This window comes from Anser anser (genome assembly GCF_964211835.1).
Source record: "Anser anser genome assembly, chromosome: 4".
Lineage (NCBI taxonomy): Eukaryota > Metazoa > Chordata > Aves > Anseriformes > Anatidae > Anser > Anser anser.
The window spans coordinates 55,585,398-55,609,071 of NC_139724.1; the positions used below are offsets into that span (position 1 = coordinate 55,585,398).

Below are 23,674 nucleotides of genomic sequence, written 5' to 3' on the forward strand. Positions count from 1 at the left end.
CATTAATCTTTCAAAAAGGCTTCAGATATTATTATCATCCGTACTTTGCTTGACATAGTACAAGGGACAAAGTGTTGAAAAACAGGATAAAAGAAGCTGTGCTAAGTTCTGTTCTGTTCTAGCTACAATAAAAGCGGGAAAATATATAATGAAAATGACCTGAATTCATGTCTGTATTAAAAGGTATAAAGATTTGCTGAAGTAAATTTGCAGGCAATTAAATGGAAGTGAATTGCAGGGCTATGAGGAAATACACACCAATAAAAGAAATAAGAAGAGTGGTGCTCTATCTACCAAAACTATTTACAGTCTTTTCAAGTATCCTGTTAAAATATATATTTTATATATATATATATATATTTATATGTTTTGCTGTGAGGTTATACTTTACACTCTTTAATGTAATACAGTTTACCCTTCAGGCTGCGAGAATAAAGTTCGGATTTCAACCACACATCATATAAAGACCTAGTTTCACAGTGTTGAATAGTAAACAATATTCTGTCTTGGAAACACTATATGTAATAATTTATTTTTTTTTTAGCAGAACTGAAACCATTGTCACAGGATGTAAGAGGTATTGTGATTCTCTTGGTAGGGTTAGTTCTTATGAATAACTTGGTCTGAGAATATGAGTCCGCAAAGAATGCAGAATATGTATTGGAAGTAGCTTTTCAGATACTAACCTTGATCAAATCAGAAGCAGTTATGTTCACAGAGAATGCTCTGCATTGTGTTACTACAATCCCCAGAGCAACTCGATGTTCCTGGGTTTGCTATCAAGCAGTTGGTTTACAGGTTCTCGTACTTGTTTTCTAATACAGTCTAAAATAACCATTTCCAATACTCTTTACTGATTCCCCTTGTACTGCTGCAGTATATGGAAAAACGCTTAGCACATAGGATGAGTTTACTTTATTCTGAATAAAATCAGGTGTTTAAGAGGTCAATATTAGAATAGGTTTAAAACTATTGGCAGAACTGTACTTGTTAGCAAACTAGTGGGTTTTTTTAGCCTAACGTAAGTGATGTTTGTGATAATTAAACATTTTCTTCTATGTTCACGCAGGAAATTACTGCCACCTGATATCAAACAGAAAATGAAAGCTGTTGATTTGCACAAAAGATCTATTAAAGGTAGCAGAGATTAAAAAACTGCGAAAGCCCACATATGGGCTCTGGGGATGTGGTAGTTCAACTTGCATGCTTTCTAATGCTCTCCTTGATGTGGGGAGGTGTTCCTCTTCTCTTTAGAAGCAGGTGCGTGCTGCCAATTAGTCTTGTCTGTATTTCCCCATGGGATGCTTCCTGTCTTATTAAGACTAATTGGTGGGTTACTGAAAGCAACTGCAGGGCTTCTTAATCTTGAGCCGAAGATAGTTAACCTTCAGTTTTCTGGACATTTTACTGAGCTCATCCATCCCCATGACTTAACCTGTGAGCTCCATGTTCTGTACAAAATATAGTTTTGTACAGAAAACTCTTAACGTGGCTCTCCTGACATTCTGACTTTCTAAAGGAATGGAAGGAAATTCAACAGAATGAAAATCCTTTCTGGTGTCAGTGTTCTCCTTTAAAAAAGTCCCTGGAAGATACTAAAGGTGTCTGCTTTTGAATGTATTTTTTCGCTTAATAAGAATATGTGAGAATAAATTGTAAATTGGATTAGTAATTCATGCTGTGCTATAAATATAATGCCTGTATTTTCAATATTTTGGAAGTGGTCAACTTCAGAAAGAATAGGCTTTTAAAAAACATTTCTGCTCTTAAAGGTGCTCACATAAATGTTTCATTAAAGCTATAATGCTTTATTTTTAAGGGTTTTGTTTGACTTTGTCCTCATGACATGTATGTGCAGACAATTTTTTAACATAAAAAATCTTTTTCATGTTCTCTCTGCTACTAAGGGAATTTCAATAGCAAAAATCTGATAGAGCTTCTGTTGGTGTGTTATCCTGCTATGTAACATGTATCTATCTGACTCATTGAGTTAGATATTAAGTTTTTCATGTTTGACATGCAATACACTTTTTCATAGATACCTCCATGTTAAAGTATCATTGATAAATCAGCAACTGCATTGTGACAGTGTGTTGTAGTGGCAGAGAGAATAAAGAAATTTAAGGGAAATTTTTTTCTTTTTCCTGGTAAGCAATGCAATAGGAATTACTATAAGGAATTGCACCATATGGTCCTTGAATGCAGCTGAAATGAAGGCAAGCTGAAATATCTACTCAGGATCGTTCTCTTTCCTTTTCTTTGTTATTGAGGTAGTCTAGGCAATTATCACAGTACACTTAGTTTCCTTTAGGTGGTTTCACTTAAAAGAAATTATTCTTCCTTTAAGAACTGCCATTTTTATTTTCTCTAGATATTTAGGACTATCTTAAGTTCATTATGGATTATGTTTAATGATTTTATTAGTCAGATATTGCAAACGGTTGGCCAGCGTGGCTGTGAAATCCCTGCCCTTGGAGATACTCAGAACTCAATAGGTCATGGACAGCCATGGACAGCCTGATTGAGTTAATACTGTTTGAGCAGGAGGTTGGAAAGGATGATCTCCAAAGGTCTCTTCAGACCTAAATTAGTCTGTGATTCTATTACCCAAGGCAATAGAATGTATTAATCAAGGCACTCATAATATATGTAAACAACATTTTCATCAAGTATTTCCTCATATAGAAGTAGGTATAACTTTTGATGACTATATGACTTCAAAAAGAGACTGAAAGACATGAAAAGAGTGGAGATGGCTCTCAGTAGCATCCAGTGTTGAAAAACTATATATTTTTTTAATATCATTATTTTTTATTTTCTTGGTGGTGTTTCATTAAAATAGAAACAAACAAACAAACAAAAAAAGAGTATTACCCTTTTTTCTAGTGTCATTGAAAAGAAGTGGGTGTGCCACTTCTGCACTCAGGCTCATCATACTGGACTCCAATATGATAACAGATGTGCATCCACCCAGGAAATTACCATTTTCAATAAGAAGCAGAGCAGCAAATGGATTTTCATGCATGGAAAAATAATGTAATAAACTGAGCAAGGCCAGGGCTTGATAAATTATATGGTCTTAGAAGGGAAAAAATACAATTTGTTTAAATTTCTGAGCCTTCAATAGAGCTATAAAACAGGAACACTTTCTACTCCCAGTAATAAAATAACGAGTAGGGGCTCGCCAGGTAAATACATTTACAAGTGTGAAGCTCCACATAGTTTTTATGAAATTTCCTGTAGACAATTTTATCTTTTAGTGTCAAATATTGAAAATAATCAGGAAATATTACTTGTGCTTGTTTATTCATTTATTTTTATAGTACAGTGCTCTTTCTCAAGAGACTAAGAATAGTGGGAAGAAAGAAAATCACTTTCAATCCTTTCTAAATCTATATATTTGCTAATTATTTACTGAAGTAAATAAAAAATTATTCGCTGAAGTCCAAGGATATCCTACAGACTTTCAGGACTGGAAAGAAACAAGAGCACCATAAGTGAAAAGTAGTGTGTCTGAAGAAAGAAAGGGTCAGAAATTTAAGACTTTTAATTTACTGAAATTATTTTAAATACTTCAAGTTTAATTCAAAGGATAAATTATTATTCAGAGAAGGATATCAGGTAGAATTTTTTTGAATAAAGTAGAATAGAATATTCTGTAGAGAACTATTAGAATCAGAATATTATAATTAATGAGTATGGCACAACTAATAATTAAAATAATTCTTATTTTACAGTATACAATGTTCATGATTTTCTTCTAGAAAATGTTTTAGCCTACTTGTGTGGCTTATGCTATCACTTCTGATATGGCAGTTCCCTGTTCTTTCTTTGGTCCCTTGTCAAATTCTGTTGGATAATGCTAATGGTTCTACTATAGCTCCATCTTATATTTTTGAGACTTCACTGGCTCCTAAATAAGTAATATTTTATTCTTGCTTTAAGACTCTACAAAGCACCCCTCACCTGTTTCTCACATCTGCCATTATCTTTGCTCCCCAAACTTTCCTTATGTGCGTCTAAGGGGATCTCTTCCCCTATATCCATCCCAAAACTCACATGCATTTTTGTCCTTAGACATAGCTTTTCTTTTTTGGCTCTCCTCCCCCATATACCCTCTTGAAAGAGAGCAAAAGGTTTACAAAGAAAGAATATTTAATGAAAAGCTTTAAAAAAAATCTATTCTAAAGACTTCTTGCTGAATTCTGACAGTGACTTTTGCACCCCACTTGCTGAAATTTTCTCTCGTTTAAGTTTGGTCATTACATTGATGCTGTATGGAGTGCCGTCCTTTCCTGCACCACACTGCTGTGCAAGTGCATGTTTCTGCATTAGTGGCTGTTAACAATCGCATTAGCCATTTGCAAGCGTTTTCACTTCTGGAATTAAAAGTGCTGTGACAAGACTTAAGCCACAATTTCAGGGCTGCTCTCCTTACCTAATAAAAATGCTTCCTTGTTTTGGGCAAGGGAGATGAGTAAAGGAAATCATGGGTAGTTACTTTAATATGAAAATACATAGTGAAATATTTCAAACTGCTGTGGTAACAATTCAACAATTGCACTGTCCAAAACTACTACTGGCAACTTTTTGACACAATGAAGATCCTTTCCTATTTCTGTCATAGAGCTCCTTTTGCTTGACTATCAAGGAGATTTTAAAAATTCAGTTTTGGTTTAAATAGATTCAAGCCATATATAAGTAAGGTTTCCTGAAGATTTAACTTAAAGTAGATTTATAACTTACATAATTTTTAACTCTTGACTGATTATCTTCAATAATATTCAGTACTGTAGTTTGTGTTTTCAGTTGCATTAACTAATCTAGCTCCGACTTTGTCTCAATTTTCTTGGTCTTATTTAATGTTACATCCATTGCATTATGTTAGTATCTAATGTTGAATGCCATCACTGACCAGCCAGAATGCCACAAGCTTTAGCTTAGGACTCGCCACTAAAATAGTGATATTAAATAACACCTGTAAAGGATCTGGCAAGATTGTCATTACTCATTTTCATACTCATTTTCAACTTGGAGCTGACTATTTATGATATTCTGTGATTCTGATGCCCCCCCCAAATACCAGCTGATTAGGCTATTATGTTATTTCAGATTTTTATTCCCTTTTTAAGGACCAAATCTTGGTCATCTTTCTTTTCCTTGAGGAATCACAAAGTAAGCAGCAGAGGTTTCCAAAGTGCAATGGCTGTAAGTAAGGGAAGATGCCTGTGGAGGCGCCTGGCTTGGACCTTGACCATAACACTGGCCTTGCACATATTAGTACACGTCGGCATGTAACAACTTTCTTTTCCAAATCTTCCTCTCTTCTGGAACCAAGCATTAAGTACTCCTATGTCTCATTTATCCTTCCATTTTCTAACTGTGAATGAAAAGAGGATGGTCATAATCCTCAGGATACAACTGGCCAAGAGTTCCAGATCAGTGCTTTAAGCTTGCTGTGTTTGCATAACATAGACAACAAACAAGTCTCCAACTTGGGCATGCTCAGCAGTTTCTAAGCATGCTGCCGTGTAGCTCAGTGTCAAGGATGAGGACAGTATAGAAAAGGAGCCAGTCAAATTTCAACTGTTTGGTAGAGACACTGGACAACATAAAATGGCTTGACTTTTTTTTTGTCGGGGTGACCTTGGTTAATATCTTTTTGGGAAAGACTTGCCAATAAGGTATGTTGGGAGTATAGTAACAGAAATCTTTTGGACAGCGCTAAGTGAAATGTCTGAAGCATTTCTCATCAGATGGAAAATGGGTTTCTTGTACTATACTTCTGCTCTGACCACGCAGTTTGAGGGTCAGCCAGTTCCTAATTTTCCCAAATCTATTCCCAGCAGATTGCATGACCTGTAGTAACTACGACCACGTGCTATGTCACAACTCTTATTTATTATTGATATAGTGACAGAAATATGCTAGCTGCTTCACAGCCTGTAAAACAAGGCTTCTGCTTCGAGGATTTTATTGCATGTTTTATAGTCAGCCTTCTGCAGGGGAGCGCAGGAAAGGCATCAAAGAATTTTTCTCACCTTGTGTTTTGAAGTAGTTGAAGTACAATATCACTGTTGCTGGGTCTGTAAGAACTGATGCTACTCCTCACAGATGACTGCAGAGTGATTGCTTGGGGAGCACTATGATCCCGATCAGGTCAGAAAGGCAGAATAAGACCCTGCCTTCAGTTGACTGAGCTGGATGTCATTGTCATTCTCAGCCAAGGAGGGCACAGGACAGTACAAAGAATTTGGTAAACTTCAGAAGGGAAATGCAATAAGGAATACTTCATAAAAACCTTTGCATTGCTGTTTTAATAACTTATAAATACAAGGAGTCCTGAGTTAGCTGAGTCATGCAGACCATCAATTATGCTGAGTGTATTTGTTAGAAGCTGCCACACCTCAGGTGATCACTCTGATGCCTTTGCAACAACTTGAAACCAAGCATTTAAAGCAAAATGCATTAAAACCATCTGTCTTACTGCTTAATCAATCACATATTGGATCTGTCTGTGGGATACCAATTCATGCATTTGGGGCACTACTAAAAATTAATGTAAGACAGAGCACATATTATTTGAATGCAGCCTTTAATGGGTTTGCCAAACTAATAACTGTAATGGAAGTCGGAAGCTTGGACATTGCTTAAAAAAAATTTACATTAACTTAATTTGAATTAAATGTTTGTTCTAATGGTATCACATACTCTGTAAGTAAAAAGAAATGAAACATAATTAATCTACCAGAAAACACTCGGCAATTTACAAAATTAAGAATTATTCTACGATTAGGAATTATTCTATGGCTAGAGGGAGAAAAGCAATAAACTTTAGGGTTTTATCAGTTAAAAAATGAAAAGTAAATAAAGTAGTAAAATGCTAAAACTAATGAAACGGCTGGCTAACTTAAACTCAATAAAAAGAATACATAGCATGATCATAACTTTTCAAAAATTGGCACCAAAAGACAAAACAACAACAACAACAAAACAACAACCAACTTTAAATCAGATATCATAAAAAAATAAGTGAGTTGTATTAGTGAAGAAAAAGTCTTAACCATCCTAAACAAAGTATTAATTAAAGTTAACCACAGAAAAAAAGAGGAGGAAAAAAGTGCTAGCATGAAATGTGTGGTGCAAAACAGTAGGTGCAAATTAATTAATCACTTGAAAGAGAGCAATCTATAAAGATGCTGAAAAATTAAGAGAAGTCACACCAACATTTAACTTGAAACAAATAAGAAAGCCATTACACTAGATAATTTAAATTGAGCAGTTCTGTGCTGAAATCCCTATATGATAATGTCTGTGCTATATCCTGCCTCAGAAAAGAAAGATTTAAAAGAATGAAGGAGAGAATCTGAAGCTGTTTCCCTAAAATGACACCTTTTTTAATACTATTTCCTTTCTGCTAATGTGAGTTTCTGAAGAGGAATTTTGAACTCAGATCAAAATTAAGTTAACATGTCAGACTTTCTGACATTTGTCCATCTTTTCTAATTTTGTACCATTCTCTTCTTTATTGTCTTTTGTGGTTCTGTACGAGCTGCTTCTCTCTGTTCTCACAGTTATTTTTTCTTTCCATCTGCCCCTTTCTGAAGTTCTTTCTCTAGTCCAGTCACTGATTTTTTATTTTGTTTGTAGGGCAAGGGGTAATTGTTGTAAACTGAAAGAGGGTAGATTTAGATTAGATATCCAGAGCAAATTCTTTACTCAGAGGGTGGTGAGGCACTGGCACAGGTTGCCCAGAGAAGCTGTGGATGCCCCAGCCCTGGAGGTGTTCAAGGCCAGGTTGGATGGGGCCTTGGGCAACCTGATCTTGTGGGAGGTGTCCCTGACCATGGCAGGGGGTTGGAACTGGGTGGTCTTTAAGGTCCCTTTCAGCCCATTCTATGAAATATTCAATTGTTTTAGAACAGCTGACCTAGGATCAACCCAGAAGTGTCGTCTTCAAACGCGACTGTAAGAGTCAATAAAAAACAAACAACCTCCCAACAATGAAAATGGTTCCAAAAGGTGTTAAAATGTAGTTTAAAAACCTGGTCATTCACTGATCATTTTAATTCCCTTCATTGGTCTTTAATAAGGTAAAGCTAAATAATTTTTATTCATTTCTACTTGTTATATTGTTTTTAATGCAAATACGTACACATAAGTGTAGAAGGTAACGCAGAATGTAGTTTGTTACTTACGTGAGCTTACAGTCTGTTCTTGGTCATCCTCAAACACGATGCTTTTCTCATGAAGTGAGCATTTGGTATTTCTGTAACACCTTGAGCAGGGATAGCTGTGCAAGTAAAAATTATTACTTAAACTCTTTTTTTCTCATATGAAAATGCATGTTTTAAACAGGCCTTAGACTCATATTGCAAAGATGCAAGTGTGTACTTCCCTCCAAGTCACTGCTGTGGGCACTTAAAATAGACTCTCAATCCCTATTTTAGAGTGTGTGACAGCAGCTGTGCTGCCATGATGATTGAACATCGCTTTTGCTTAAAAGGCAATCATTTTAAGTGCCCTAAAATTCATTGGGTTATTGGAAGTGCTCTAAAACATGCAGAAAAGAGCTAGAGGGGTGAAAGATGCAGATATGATGCACAGGCTTCTCTCCATCTTGTTTATTCCAGGGAACAAGTGGCATTGGAGGAAGGTTGAGCTACAAACACAAAAAGAAACGTTTCAAACTGTGATGTTTCTCCTGCCATCTGCAAGGTTCAGCAAGCACGCCTACAGCACTGCCCTTGGAAAGTCAGTCCCCTGACTTTCACCTACAGTCCCACATGTGCTGCTTTGGAGCGATGTGGTTTGTTGGCATCGGTCCTGAGCAGGAGGAGCCTGGGCAGTTGGTGTTAAGCTTACTTCTCAAGTGCCCTCAGCAGTTTCTGTATTTCTTTGCTATGGAAAGGTTCTAACTTTAAATTTTCATGTCTGGTGACTCAGTCTTTTTGTTGATACTAGGGACTGATTCAAACCCCGATGTTTCTCTAGCCTGTGCTGTGCAGAGATTGCTAGGTGACACCTGGCAGCACCTCTCATTATAACATCTAGCTGATGTTTCACATAGTATACTTTTGCTTTTGAAGCACAGGGCTACTTTTTTCCATACTTCATTTCAAATTGCTGAGGATTAATAATGAGGTGTTTGAAAGAATGGCAACAGACCCTGCCAATAAACGATGTCACCTGAGTGGGTGCGACTGCTGTCCCCAAATCTGTTAGTTTGATCCCTTCCTGTATTAGATCTGAGAATGGGTGCTTGCTTTACATGTTTGACTTTAGATTTAATCAGTTTCTATTACTCTTAATTTGTTTGGAGGAGTACTGAAATTTCATCTTGATTTTCTCATAAGAAAGAGCTTTACAGAAACTCTCAGCAACAAATGACGAGTATAGGTAGGTCCATCTTATCTGAACTTTACCCTCCCTGCCTTGTTTTTTTCCTGGTGTTAAAAGTGTGAGAGAGAACATTTTGCACCGAAGCACCTATTGCTATTCCTAAGGTAGTGTAGCAGAGAGCATGGTTAGGGAAACCACTTTAAGCTAATGAACTGTAGGTGAGCTGTTGGGGTTGCTTAATTGTTTGCTGAATTTCATAAAACAAATTGGTGATTAATACTGGCTCAGCTTTGTGCTTACGAGGATGAATTTGGTACTTTTTTCTTAGCCTTCCTAGCTTCTCTATTTCTCCTTGTGTTGTTGATGTTATTGTAGAGTAGAATCTTTTTTTCCCCTACGTCTGAACCTCTCTGTGTGTTCTCACATGCCTTTCAGCAACCTTTTATCCAATCGATACTTTGGATAAAGATTGATAGAAATGCACATGGGAGAGCAGTTTCATTTCTGTACTCTGACGAAAAACACATTTGAACTGGGTCATGTCAATTTTGTTCCACCTGAGCCCAGGCACAGTGCAACAAACATAGCCAGAGGCTGAAATATTTAAGTTAGAAAGACCCATGAAATAAAGGGTATCTCATCTTAAATGTGGAAATAATGATTTTGGTAGTGTGGAAATCGGTCCCTGAAAATAAGTGTATTGTTTCTTTTCACAGCTTGCAAAAGGTCTTTCCTGTAGATGTGAGTACTGCTGGGATGTCTGTTGGACTTCAACAAATACAGTAAAGACTTAAAAAAAATTACCACTTGTCTGGGATGAGAAGAATTTATTGGGTGGGATCTAACTGAATGATTGTTTTCTTGAGATAGCCTGAATGCGAATGAAAATTATTTTTATTGAGGTTCTTGGGATGTGTTTTAGCCAAAAGTACTTATCATTTTATTTCACTATAACTGAGTCAATCTGGCAGCATCACACAGATTTCAGTGATTTTTTTTATTATTCAGTGACTTTAATTTTTTTTAATATGTGAGATTGTGAGATTATTTATTCTTATATTTAATATGTGAGATTATTTCATTAATATTATTTCACATTATAATCTGAATAATAATGAAATAATTTCACATTATTTCATTAATGTGAGACTTTATATGTATTAAGTAAAATAGAAAAAGTAAAGTTCATATTCCAGAAGCTCTACTCACCAGTTATCTCACTTTGCATCTTGTTCAAGTGAAAATGAGCTGTTGGTATTCTTCTTGAACTGCAAAACTTGTGAAGTGATAAGCCAAAAAAAAAAAGGTGTAAACAGATCACATAAGTTCAGGAAAAAATGTTTATGGTGGAATCCAAGTTAAATGAATGGTAAAATCCATATATATTTTTATCTTTGCAATTACAACTAGAGTTTCACAAATTCCTTTGCCACCTACTATAGGAATGGTGAAGAAGTTCTTTATTTATAACCGAACAAAAAGAAATATTTTAAATTGAAAGGAAATATATTTTATTTACGTATTTTATTTAAGTGAATTTATTTAAGGGAAGTGTAAAGCCCTACTCCTGTGGAAGAAGAACCCAGAGCACCAGCACATGTGGGCCAAGTGGCTGGACAGCACAGGTGGGGCCAAACCTGCAGTATTGTGTGCAGTTGTGGGCCCCCCTGTATGAGAGAGACATGAACATGCTGGAGAGACCGTCCAGAGAAGGGCCATGGAGATGAAGAAGGGACTGGAGCATCTGTCCTGGTAGCCTAGAGAAAAGAAAGATTGGGGGATCTTGTTTACATGTATATAAATACCTGAAGTGAGAAAGTAAAGAAGTCAAAGCCAGGCTCCTTTCAGTGCTTCAGTGCTGCACAGTGACAGGCCCAGAGGCAATGGAACTCAGGAAGTTCCCTCTGAACACCAGCAAACACTTGTGTACTGTGGGGGTGACAGAGCCCTGGCACGGGCTGCCCAGAGAGGCTGTGAGGTCTCCTCCTTGGAGGTCTTCAAAAACAGCCTGGACGTGGTACTGGGCACCCTGCTGGGGGTGTCCTTGCTGGAGCAGGGGTGTCTCCAGAGGGCCCTTCAAGCCTCAACCAGTCTGTGAATCTTTGAATCTGTGGAAAAAAAAATTAAAAAATTAATGTAATCATAAAATAAACGAGACAGAATATCCATTAACAGCAACTTACTTAGACTGGCCCAAGTTCTTGGTATTTTTTTCTAATTTTTGTTAGTAAGCACAATATACTATATTTTAGTTTCTGTTTAGTTTTTGGAGACTTTGAATGCTTTATATTTCTAGAAGGCAAAATAAAGTTACATTTAAAGAAACTTGTTGGTATGTTCTCAACATATGGCCACAAGAAATATAGCCATTTAAAGCTGCTTCCGAAGATGTTCATTAAGTTATTTTGCTCAGTATAAAATAGAAAACAGTGCCTTTTAAATGATTAGGATTGCAAAATTTGGTAATGTTTCCTGTACTTAAAATGTATCACCACAGCTGCAACAAGCACTCTAGGACTTGTATGGTCTTTTTGGAAGAGCTGACTGTGCTGCTCCTCTAAGTTTTGAAGAAAGAACTGTGCATTTCTGGAATCAAATTTGAGGACTGATTTTGATGCAAAATACACATAGAGTGGATTTTATGTCACTAACCATTGAGCAGTTGGTAATCTTGATTACTGTAGCGTAGCTTAATACATTTCTTAAGGGCAAAAATGACCTCTCTTCTGCTTTCTTGAGCAAGCTGCCATTTAAATTACCTCTTTCAGCCCTCCAACTTATTTCTTGTTTAATCTGTGCCCATGATTTTAATCAACCATCTGTCACCAGTGGTGCTTTACCCTGTATTGTAGCTATGAGCCTCATTGCAACTGAAGAGAAGACAAGACCAAAAAGAAAGTATCTGAAGTAAGGAAATAACAGTGAAATATATGCGTAGATACGGTTCTGTAGAATACCTGAGTAGATTAATTCTGCAGAAATTATGGTTGTTTATTGAGAATTGAATTTATCTGTGGAAATTCTTCATAATCAGCATTCATTTCTGCTTTTATAAAACACTGGGAAGGCATAACAGAAGCAAAAAATGCCATTTTAAGTGGCTGGGGATTTGTACAATCAGGTTTCCTTTAGAATCCAATACCTGAGAATATTTTAGCAGAAGATCCAGAACCGGAGTGTGGTAGTATTTATTAGTGCATTTAGAGCAACAAAAGTAAGTATTTTCTAAGGCTCGCTAAGAGTGGCACATAACATGTCTCACTTTTTACTTCATACAGGGGAAGCTGTAACATCTAGTGTACTATTGTGTGCTATAATATCTGGTAAATAGTGATATGAGGCTATAAGAGATATTGCTGCATCCATTCATATTTTAATTACAACTCAAGATTTAATGCTATCAGGCACTCCTTTTTTCTAATAGCAAAGATATCTTCTATCATGTGAACAAGAGAATGATACTGTGAATGACGAGCACTGGAACAGGCTACCCAAGAAAGTGGTGGAGTCCCCATAGCTGAAAGTATGTGAGATGTGGGATGAAACTGTGATTCTGTGAATCCATATTCCACAGAATAGAGTCTGATGAGATTACTGTTGCTCTATATGTGATGGTAGAAGTTCACATTTTAAGATTTTTTTTTTCTATCAGTGGGGAGGTCTAAAGAGTAAAACAAAATGGTTTTATCTTTATTGTTCTACCTATTATTCGTATATGTAGTTTGAACCTTCTTAAAATGTATAAAGACAGTATAGCATAAATACTGTCAGTTTGTTTCTCACTCCACAATTCAAAGATTTAACTGCCGTGATGACGAATAATCTCACTTGTTGATTGAGTAAATGTTTGCCACATATTAAAAAGCAACTGGAAAAATCTAGACATAATTACAGGTAGCTGTATAGATCAGACATAAATCCAGTTTTTCCTTAGGAGGACTACTACCAAACAGTACAAAATGCTTCTGTTGAACTAAAGAAAGAAACGATTGTTTCATTTTTTACAAAATAAAACTGCATTTTTTTTTTGTCTATGTGAAGTAAAAGAATAGTGATAAGATGCTTGATCTGAAGGTGAATTGATTGGTAATAATAGCACAGGATTAAATTACTTTGATATATGCAATAATGAGGTTTATGTAATTGATATTTTTACATGAATTACAAGATACTTTTCTGATTTAGAGTTAAAGACAGATTCATCAGCTTAAATTCTCCAGGTCTGAGGTTACTGATCAATATAATTAATCTATGTGATGACTGCCTAAAAGGAGAGACACTGAAAATGTTGCTGGATCCACCAAGTAAAGATAATGATGAGTGTCTGGGAAATAGCCAGCTGCAGAATCAGTAAATTCTGCAGAAGCTGAGAAACCACAGAATAGCTTAGAGCAGAGCATTGAACATCTGCCAAGTGATGGACTGATACAAGAGCAGACTTAACTAATTAGGAAAGCTTACATCCTTCCCATCTGGAGATTTAACTCTAGTGTGTGTGCACAGGCTGATTATTAATCAGGAATTGAACTAGGACGCCTTTGACTCCTAGGCAGCATTTCTATGAGGTGAGCCAAAACGGTTTCCTTTTGGCTAGACAAAGAGTAACAACTCTGTACTTGAGTCAACTGACTCAGGGTTGTTTTTGTCTACTCTACATATGCTGAATTAAGAAACAAATGAGAAAATGCAGATTTGTAAGTCATAGTTTTCATATATATATGGTGTATGTGGGTGGGTATATGTAAATATATATTTTCATTGCAATATATACACTTTTCAGCTGTTTGTAAAAACAGAATATGATACTAGCGTGGTGTAAGTGGTTCTGAGTGATGATTCTAGTGTCTCTATACAGAAATTGTGACCTTCAGGATCATGATTACCAGCCAGTTGCTAGCTAGTCTGCATATTTCAACATGTAGAGGTCCTATGTAACAGAGGTGTTTTTTTTTTTTTTTTTCTTTTTTTCTGGATGTATAAGGAAACATCTCCATTTTGACAGGATTAAATAACTGCTTCACACCTATCTTACCTTGGGATCCAAATACAACATTTTCTGCATAGGACCCAGTAGATCAGGCTCCCACAAAACTTATCTAGAGGAGGGAGGGCACCTTATTTCTTATTGAGCAGTTCAGAGAGAGCTTGAGAAGATAAATCCATTTCCTTCAGACCCGTATATTTCATCTTCAGGATGACATTTATCATCAAATACTAAAGCATTCATCATGCCAAGGAGAGAGAGTAAAGCAGAGTGCTGAGAATATCCACAGGATAAAATAGAAGCTTAAGCTTCAGGCCTTGCAAAACTATTTCCACAATTTATGTAATTTTTGCTGTTAATACTAGCTGTCTGTTAATTAAAATACAAACAATTCTTAGAACAGGGACTGGCAATCAAGACTCATCCATTTCAATTCTTTTCCATTTTTAAATAAAATGCTTTGACATTCCCCCTTAGATTAGCCTCAGGTTCATTGATTAGAGCACTCCCCATCAAGATGAGGCATGTCTGAATCCAGAAAGGAGGAAGAGAATTATTATTATTTCCACAAAGTTTATGCATATCACAAAACATAAATTCACATGTGGTCTGTATAACAGCTTCTAATGGTGCAATATATTTCACAGTCTTGCAGAAGTCTTCTTAAGTTAAACTTTTCATTGATATAAATGGAGATAACAGGACAGAGAACATTATGAGAGGAACAAATAAGAATTGTAAGTGTTACACAATCATTTAAGCGAGAAAATACAAGACACTTTAAATCTTCCACATCAATAAAATTGTGTTATACTTTGAAAACTTAGGTTTTTTTCCCCCATTTTTCTCATTTTTGGCTGTTGAACTTTCAAAATTAGAAGGGCTGTTGTTGCCAAAGGATAAAACTGAGAGATAAGAGCGATGTTTTAGAGGTCTGTCTTCCACAGGAAGAATAAATACAAATTCAACATTTCACTAATGGGCTTCCTTGTAAGTGCTTGGTCAGAACAGTGAAAACTGCATTTTGATGCACTGGTAATAAAAATGACAAAAATAAAATCGAAGCACAGAAAATAACATTTCTAGATCAAAGCTAAAAAAAAAAAATATAAAAGCAGGGTCTGAAAGCTCAACATCATACAAGCCAATGAAAGATGTAATTAAGCACAGAGTGAAAGAGATTATATTGTAAAGTTGCAGAATATTGCTTCTCGCTCTGACATTGTGCTTTCTGAACATAGTACTTTCTATGTGAAGAGAAACTTTTGAATTTGATGAGGGCAATCTTTTATACTGAAGTCTGGTCTTTAAAAGTAGTTTGTGATTGCCTCGTCTCTTTTGGTATCCTGTGGAGGAACACATTTTCACTCTTGGGTCACTTATTTAGTTCTGCTCGTGGTTCATCAGGTAATACTGTTATCTCACACTTTATAAACCTATATAAAATGATTTATAAAATCTTACCTTTATAAAATGTATTTCTCTGTTTTCTTCTAAAACCCTTTCACATACCGTATTGCAGAATAGGCAGCATAAGAGGCTTTTCTCTTTCTCGAGTCCATCGTTCATATTCCAGATGTCAGTCTTCACTTTTGTGCTGTCCAGATCATGTCTGAATTTGTTTAACTTGCTTCTGCTAACCACTTGGTTCTTGCCATCATGATTATTGTCTGTGCTTATTTCTCCTTGAATTCATTTCTTTCTCTGACTTCACTTTATTCTCCTTCAGATCCCAAAGGCAAAACTTTCTGATTCCAGGTGAATTCCACTAACATAACAAATAAAATTGCAGTTTTTTCCCCACATTTATTCATCCTAAAATAACCTTTATCCTGAGAAGTGAGGCATTGTCCTGGGGATGAAAGTTGGGCTGAATCTTTCATGAAAAGTACTGTTTTTGCAAATTGTGTTCACCCGGGTAGGCATTTACTCAGAAATATTCATGGATCATCTCCCCTGACCACCCAATTCAAACCATTTTTTTCCCCTGTGCCTTCTCTTCCCCTTATGCTGCAGAAAATGCCATCGTTTTTTAGTCTTTCTTGTCAACATTCTTGCACAACCTTTCACCTCTGATTTGATACCTGTGTCTTTTTTTCATACTGCTATTTTACATGACTTGCAAAAGATGTCTTTCTCATCAATTCGTTCTTTGGTCCTGAAAGAGTCGTCTCCAAGCATTCTTCTGTCTTCCTGATTCAAAAGTGTTTTTTGAGTTGGTTCACAAGGCCACTCCTTATTCAGGAGTTTTATAACACATCTGAGAAAGTCAGAAATATGTATTTGATCAATTTGTACTCTTCTCTCCAGCTGTCTTTTTGAGGATACTTGCTGTTTAGAGAAAGAAGCTGGTATTCCTTTTACATTTGGAAAGCATCTTGTACAATTGTAGAATGCAACATGGTTTATCTGCATACTCTTAAATAGCCATTACATTCTGTCCCACGGAAAACAGCATTTTACTCATGATATATGTAATTCCTTGTATGTAAGAAATTCATGGAAATAGTTGTCCAAAAAATATAGTTTCATGTAAAGAAAATGAATGAAGGAAACAAACAGAACAAGCCAAATACACGAAGCTCAGATTTCCAGAGATCCCAGCTCAGGGTGTAAAAGAATGAATAATCTGAGATTCAGCCAGGACACAGGGCTCATTACTGCACCTCTGCAGTAATGGCTGAATGGTGGGTTCTGTCAGGCAAACGTCTCCTTGAGTTCTCTTTGTCATGTCATCTTTAATCTGTCTTGTTCATTCCTTCGTAATGTCTTTGGGACAGTGTCTGTCTTGTAGTATGTACTTGTGCAGGGCTTTGCCAACAATGTTTCTGTGTCAGCTTAGATTTTGTCATAGCAGATACCATGAGCTGTAAGAACTAAATGCACTGATGCAATTCACTCATGTTCACTTGATCTTGAAATCTCTTGACCTGTGCAAACTTGACAAAGCTCTATTTTGGCATGGTTTGACAGGTATTCCTAGGCCTGCTTCTTCTTCCTCTGTTCTGTTTGAAAGATGTGGCAAATCATTTTTAATAAGTAACTTTACAAGTCTTCTGATGTATGTTCAAATCATGAGACTTTGAGTGAAATCCAAGAATGGTGTATGCTGACAGTCCTCAATTTGACTGTGGTTAGTAGTAAGGTAAGAAGCAAGCAGGGCATGTTATAAAGCTGAAGAAAACAAGAAAACAAAATTCTAATGTGTTTTATCCATTTTATGTAAGAAATTATAAGTCTTGGGATGGATTCTAGGATACTAGCTTATTATTGTTTTATTTACCATTTGCTACAAATCTGTCTTCCACATTACTGACAAGTAAGAGATCTGGTACATGACTCATTTATTTCTGGAAATGTTTCTTCAGTGTACACAGATGGTGTTTATAGAGCCAGCGTAAGGGGTGACCTGTTCAAGAACACGAGATCTGCAATGTCAAAGACTTGTCGTAGACATTGTTCTCTTTTGTGAACAGAAGAAATATCCTTTCTGGGCTGGTTCTGAGGTGTTTGTATTCACAAAGCTTGGAAGACAGAGGCCATTTACTACTGTTTTGTCTGTTCTAACACACAGCTCATCCTTTATGTGGAGTGCAAATTCTCTTTTGTCGATACCTCTTGCCTCAGCTGTTGTCATGGCAACAAGTTGCATCTTTGTTGAAATTCAACTAAAATATAATTTGGACACGGAATAAGCAACACTGCTGAAATTTTAACTGGCCTTTCCATCTTTTTAGTCAGCTTTTGTCTTAAAAACAAATGTGTTCTCTTCTTGCATCTAAGCAGCCTATGGAAACTACTAAGGTGCACCTTGCTTGTAAGATCAACAAAGGCCTTTGCAGGTGTTAGTAAAAGAAACCAATTGAATACAGTTAAATATGAACATTTAGCTATAGTGTTTTTCTATAGCCAAATATTCATATTTTACTCTATTCAGTGGATGTGATTCAGCACATAAAAATTTCCAAGTCTTTTCTCTGTTGCACATTATTCTGCTTTTTAGTCATGGCTCTATCACTCTGTTCTTTTCTCTCTCATATATATAACGATGATATACTTAATGACCAGCTTACAGGAAAGTGAAATAGAGTTTTAAATCTGAGAAAGAGTGCAATATAACATGCTTCCCTCTGACTTTAGAAATTAAAATGTGTTGTTTAATTCATGATTCTGTGCTGCTTGTGCACTTTTTACTGAGCAGGCTTTCTGACAGACCATTGTTTACAAGCAGAAATAAATTGCAGATAAATGCAACCTTCTGAAAATCAGTCCCAGGAGATATCAGAGAACAGTGATAGTGTCACTGGCGAATTTGGATTTTCTTCTGTTATTTGAAGGATCAAAAGATTCTGCTGGTTTAGGGTTCACTCCATTTGATATACATTTGTGAAAATGCAGATATACTATGCAATATACACTGCCTTGATCACTGCAAATATAAATTTTGCAAATATATTTTTTTGGAAAAATTTAAAGGGAAATGGAAGGAAAAATATTGCATCTTCATGAAGTTTTTGTGGCTTTTGCGAGTATTCTGTTTATAATATAGGGGACCTGCAAATTGATCAGATTGTGAATTTATGCCATTTTACAGTCTTCTCTACTACATTCATAAATTGAATGGTATGAAAGCTAGGACAGATTTATATGGAATTTTAGGAAAAAGAGCAGTCCCACTGTGACTCATTCAATATGGTCCAAGTGAAAAAAAAACTTTTGCTGTTTTGTAGGAAGTTGAACAACAAAACTTCTGAAGACATTGGCTGAGCCAACAGCTCAAGAGAGATTCCAGTCTTCCTTCCCCACTGCCTACTCCTCCCCTCCAGCTCCCATGTGCAGGTTCTCCAGCCTCCCTTATACTGAATTCTCTGATTGCATGATAAACCAGCTAAGCTGTTCACTTAGTATTTAACTGTCGGAGTAGTTTGTCAATTTTCTACCATTTTCCTGAAACAAATCTAGAAGTAAGGGCATGTGAGGAGTGTGAAAGGAGAGGAGCAGAACCTTCTCTTTCAGTGAGAGCAGGCTGTTACCCCTGCTAAACTGAAATGTCTGGTATCAATTCCAGTGAGCTCAGCTACCACTTAGCACATAGGAAATGGAAAAAAATATATATATGTGTCTTTAAAAGACACCTCAGTGTATTTCATTGTTGCTGAGAATAATTTATTGATTTAGAGATTCTTCCTGGAGTTTAAAATAATAATAATAATAACTAATTCTCAAAGAGGGGATTATTCAGAGAGCTGCTGTCTTTCTAGACCAAATTCTGCAGAGCTTCCTGCTATTGACTACACAGCCTGTACCTAATAGAGCTAAAACCATTTGTGACATTTTATTTTTGAACAGCAGCCAAAGAGGGAGATGTCCAGGATATTATTAAGATGCAGAGAGAGTTGGAAGTGACCCTGAGCAAGTTTATTAAAAAATTTGTACAGGAATCAATAATAAAGCATGTGTGGAGAAATGGATTAAACTGGGAGAAAAAGTTCAAATGAGAGGAGGAAGGGAATAAGGGAATGGTTAAACCCTGCTTTGACAACTTATTTTTTTTTTTTGGTGAAATTATGGCCAAAGCCCTACAGATTTCAGAGTAACACTTGTACAAGTGGGATCATATCAGACAAAAAGTTCCCTTAAGAATGTGGAGGACGTTTTGGTCTAGTGGACAACATGATAGAAGTAGTTGACTTGCTGGAAAGACTGATCAGATATCCTCAAGCTATAGAATGTAGATGTGAGAGTAAACTTTCATCTTTTGTGGTTTTTCTTAAATAAAGATAATCTTACACTTGACCATAAATGGTCTTTGCAACATCACTTTTTGTTGTTAATGTTGTGGAGTTGCTGGTTAGAACATCTGTGGTTATCACCGGAACTGCAGTTATTTCCCAGTTATGGATGGGGATGTTTCACAGTCCCATGTGAGCAGTTTTAAGTATTTCATGGGAAGGTAGTAGCAACAATAGTTTTCTGTAACACTACTGTAATCAAGCATGCCCATTTTCCAACTACAGAGGCAATGTTAGAAATGATCAGCTCTGCCCAGAAGAAAATACTTATCTTTCTTTTAATTTCTTTTCTATGTCTTCTGTCCTGAAGTTTTCTACTGCAATTAAGCAACTTGACTTCTCATGTTAAGAAAATTTCTTTTATGCTAACTGCAATTATGTTCTTAATGTTCTTTACAGTAAGCAGCTGAATTTCTCCTTGGAGATGGTTTGTGACTGGAAAATATCAAATCATACCAAAATAAGCTCAGTGCAAGGCTCATATGTTTAAATTTCTGTTATTAAAAGTCCTAACAGGTGACATGAAAGGAAAATCACATATACATCACACCTCTGAAAATGGGGTGGCTTGAAAGAACACGCACTTTGTTAAAATTGGAAAAAATAAAAATAATAAACAAATTGTCTTTTATCCTGGTAAAATAGCTATATTTTAGAATTTTGCATTTTCTAAACTGCTGATGTAGTTTATAGATCCAAAGACTCGGTTCTCTTTACACTTGCTGTAAGAAGTGGACATTAGAAGATGTTATCTGTTTGCCTTCTCTTTCCCCATCTTTCTCTCTGACATCTTTCAATACTCTTTTACTTTCACTAAATGTTACATCAGCCCAGCGCTATGGCCAGGCTGAGAAAATCTACCAAACAGCCTGATCCAGCGACAAGAGAAATCTCCCAGAAATCCGTTAGCCACATAGCCATCTCCCCATCAGCCCTCCTCAGCTCAGGCATTGTGGGTGATGTGCTGATGGCATAACGTTCAATGCCTGTGCCTCACCAAGACAGAGATGGCAGTCAGGGGATGTGTCTTCTGTCTTCATGTCTACTCACAGCTTTATTTCCAGTGGAACAAACAAGGAGTAGTTTGTTACAGATGCATGTCTTGCAGTCAGATTCCTAGCAGTCCCTTGCAGGCAGTCAAAGCTCTCCTTGTGCTTGGGACGCTCAGAATGCCTCCCTCTGCACAGGCTTTATGCAATGTAGCTGAAAGTGATTTCATGCTGTGCTTATCCCTGCAGATTTGCTCTCTTCCACTGCAAAATTCTGATACCTGTTCAGCCTGTTACTGTTTTTCCAGTTTGATTAAGATTTCTAAAAAATTTGAAAGATTATGAGGGGACCAACAGACAAACAAGTGAATATTGCCACTTCCCTGTATTATATGGATGAAATATAAACCTTGCTTGCTTAAGAAGACAGGCTGAAAAAAAAAAAAAAGCTGTTTAGTTACTCATGAAACAGCAACCATGGTAACTCTTTAGTTACTGCTGTCAACAAAGTATTTTTTGGCCTGATTAAAGTTATTAGATTTGTTGTGTCAATTAACCTAGAAGCGATGCAGAATGCAAGGTTATTACTGCTGCTAAGCAATGGGATTTTGGCCAAGATACATTTACAGTGACTGATTATTAAGCCTGACTCTGCAATAAATCCCTCCATTTCTTTAATTAAGTGGAAAGGTAACATCCACTAATGGAATATGGGATAGTGCTGCCTACCACTAGATAGTCTAATTATGCCTGAGCTTACATGCAGTGGTAAGAGGTGGAGAAAGAACACACTGCCTTTGAGTCCGGCATTGCCGAAATCATTCAGTGATTTATTTGGGATTTATTTTTCAGTCTTGGCAATGCGACACAGCACAACGCTGGCCTACTGCAAGCTTTACTGAGTATAGTAATGTCTGAGGAGCTCAGGGTGCAGCCAAAGCTCTCTCCTGTCTCTTCACATCCACCCATGTAGGCAGACCCTCAGGCTTCTCAGAATGGGACCTACCAGACTTAGACTAGGAGTGTTAACTATGAGTAGTTGTGGGTAGCCAATGGGACAGGCTGAATATCCTCTTGACTCCCAGATCTTGTTTTAGTTCTCAGACACACCACTTAGGGTTGCACATTGAGTCTTCTATTCTTTCTTTCAAATAACTGATTAGAGCTCCCTTTTTGCTTTTAGCCTGATAATTGCCATAAGGTCTGGATGATGAATATTCAGTGCCTTCTCTGACTGAAGTAAACCTCATATTCTCTCTTCTGGGAGAGTAACCTAACAAGGAAAATGTGATCTGTACTGGTTGGACTGAGCTTTTTGCAACAAATAATTTGATGTTTCAGAGGTGGGAAACATGACACTGATGCCAAGCAATCAGCACAGTTCTGGAGAGAAAGAGACTTAGGTTCTTACCCTTTCTCCAAGTGTCATGAGGAAACAACTTCTGATCTCTGCTATGACTGCATGCTAAGCATTCATGACATTCATGAGTAGGGATTTCAGACAGCATGTGCTTAAGAGCCAGGCTTCTGCTGAAACTGTGCTTCCAGCAGCTACCCTTTTTAGATACTTAGACATGATGGATGTAGCCCTTGCGCAAAGGTCAGCTTTTGTGTAGGTTCAGGACTGCCCACAGCAGATACTGCAAAAAAAAAAAAAAAAAAAAGGAGCTGGACTGAGAAGCCGACTGAGCTCCCACCATTTCCTTTGATCTGTGTGGCATCAGGCCTTTCTAGAAAGACTTAACTAGTCAGAATGGTGTTGTGAATTTGTCCTTGCTGTAAATCACAATGAGGTGCATAGTGGAAAACGTAATTATACTGCTTATGCCTAGTCACTGGGACTTTCATATCATGAAAGTTAAATAAATAATAAGCTTAGATATCTGCAAAATCATTCTGAGCATGGCAGACAAATTAACAGTATTAACAGAATATTCACCTTTTTTGGTTATGATGAGTTTATGAAGTTGACTGGCTGTAGAGAGCTCTAACAGTTAGCAAAGACTCTTACCACTGGTGTGTCCATCTTGAAACAGGAATACTGACTTCCTATTGCAGCCTGCCAAAACCAGCTTTTTTTTTTTCTTCGTTTCTAAATATAGAGCCAAAACTATGAAAATGTAAAAGGATATTTTTCCTCCTCTACTCACTTGCTGAACTGAATTTTTGCTAAGAATGGTTATTATTACATTTCATACTAAATATTTTACTTAATCTTACTTTATTAAGAACAAAAAGCTCTGACAATCCTGCTGTCTTCTACACATTTTGTAGTTAGCTGATGATTTTATAATTTCTACTGATGAAGTAAACAATGTAATAGGAAGCCACAATCTCTTTTTGAACTGATGCACATTCTCAATGCAGTGGCTTAGCAACAGGACAAGAGAGAATGGCCTCAAGTTGTGCCCGGGGTGTACAGGTTGAAAATTAGGAGACATTTCTTCTCAGCAAGAGTAGTTAGGCATTGGGATGAGTTGCTCAGGGAGGTGGTGGAATCACCGTACCTGGGTGTGTTTAAGGAAAGGTTGTACGTGGTGCTTAGGGACATGATTTAGTGGGTGATG

The 23,674-nt window shown here is 36.7% G+C and overlaps 1 protein-coding gene across 1 annotated transcript in view; it reads left to right on the top strand.

The window, feature by feature from the left end:
* Window positions 1-23,674, top strand: part of LOC310899387 (uncharacterized protein) — a 147,915-nt gene that overhangs the window by 107,489 nt on the left and 16,752 nt on the right. Inside the window, exons 10-11 of the mRNA XM_083835708.1 lie at window positions 545-577; window positions 1,070-1,137. Coding sequence (XP_083691834.1) covers window positions 545-577; window positions 1,070-1,137 — 101 coding nt within the window. The remainder of the gene's footprint in view (window positions 1-544; window positions 578-1,069; window positions 1,138-23,674) is intronic.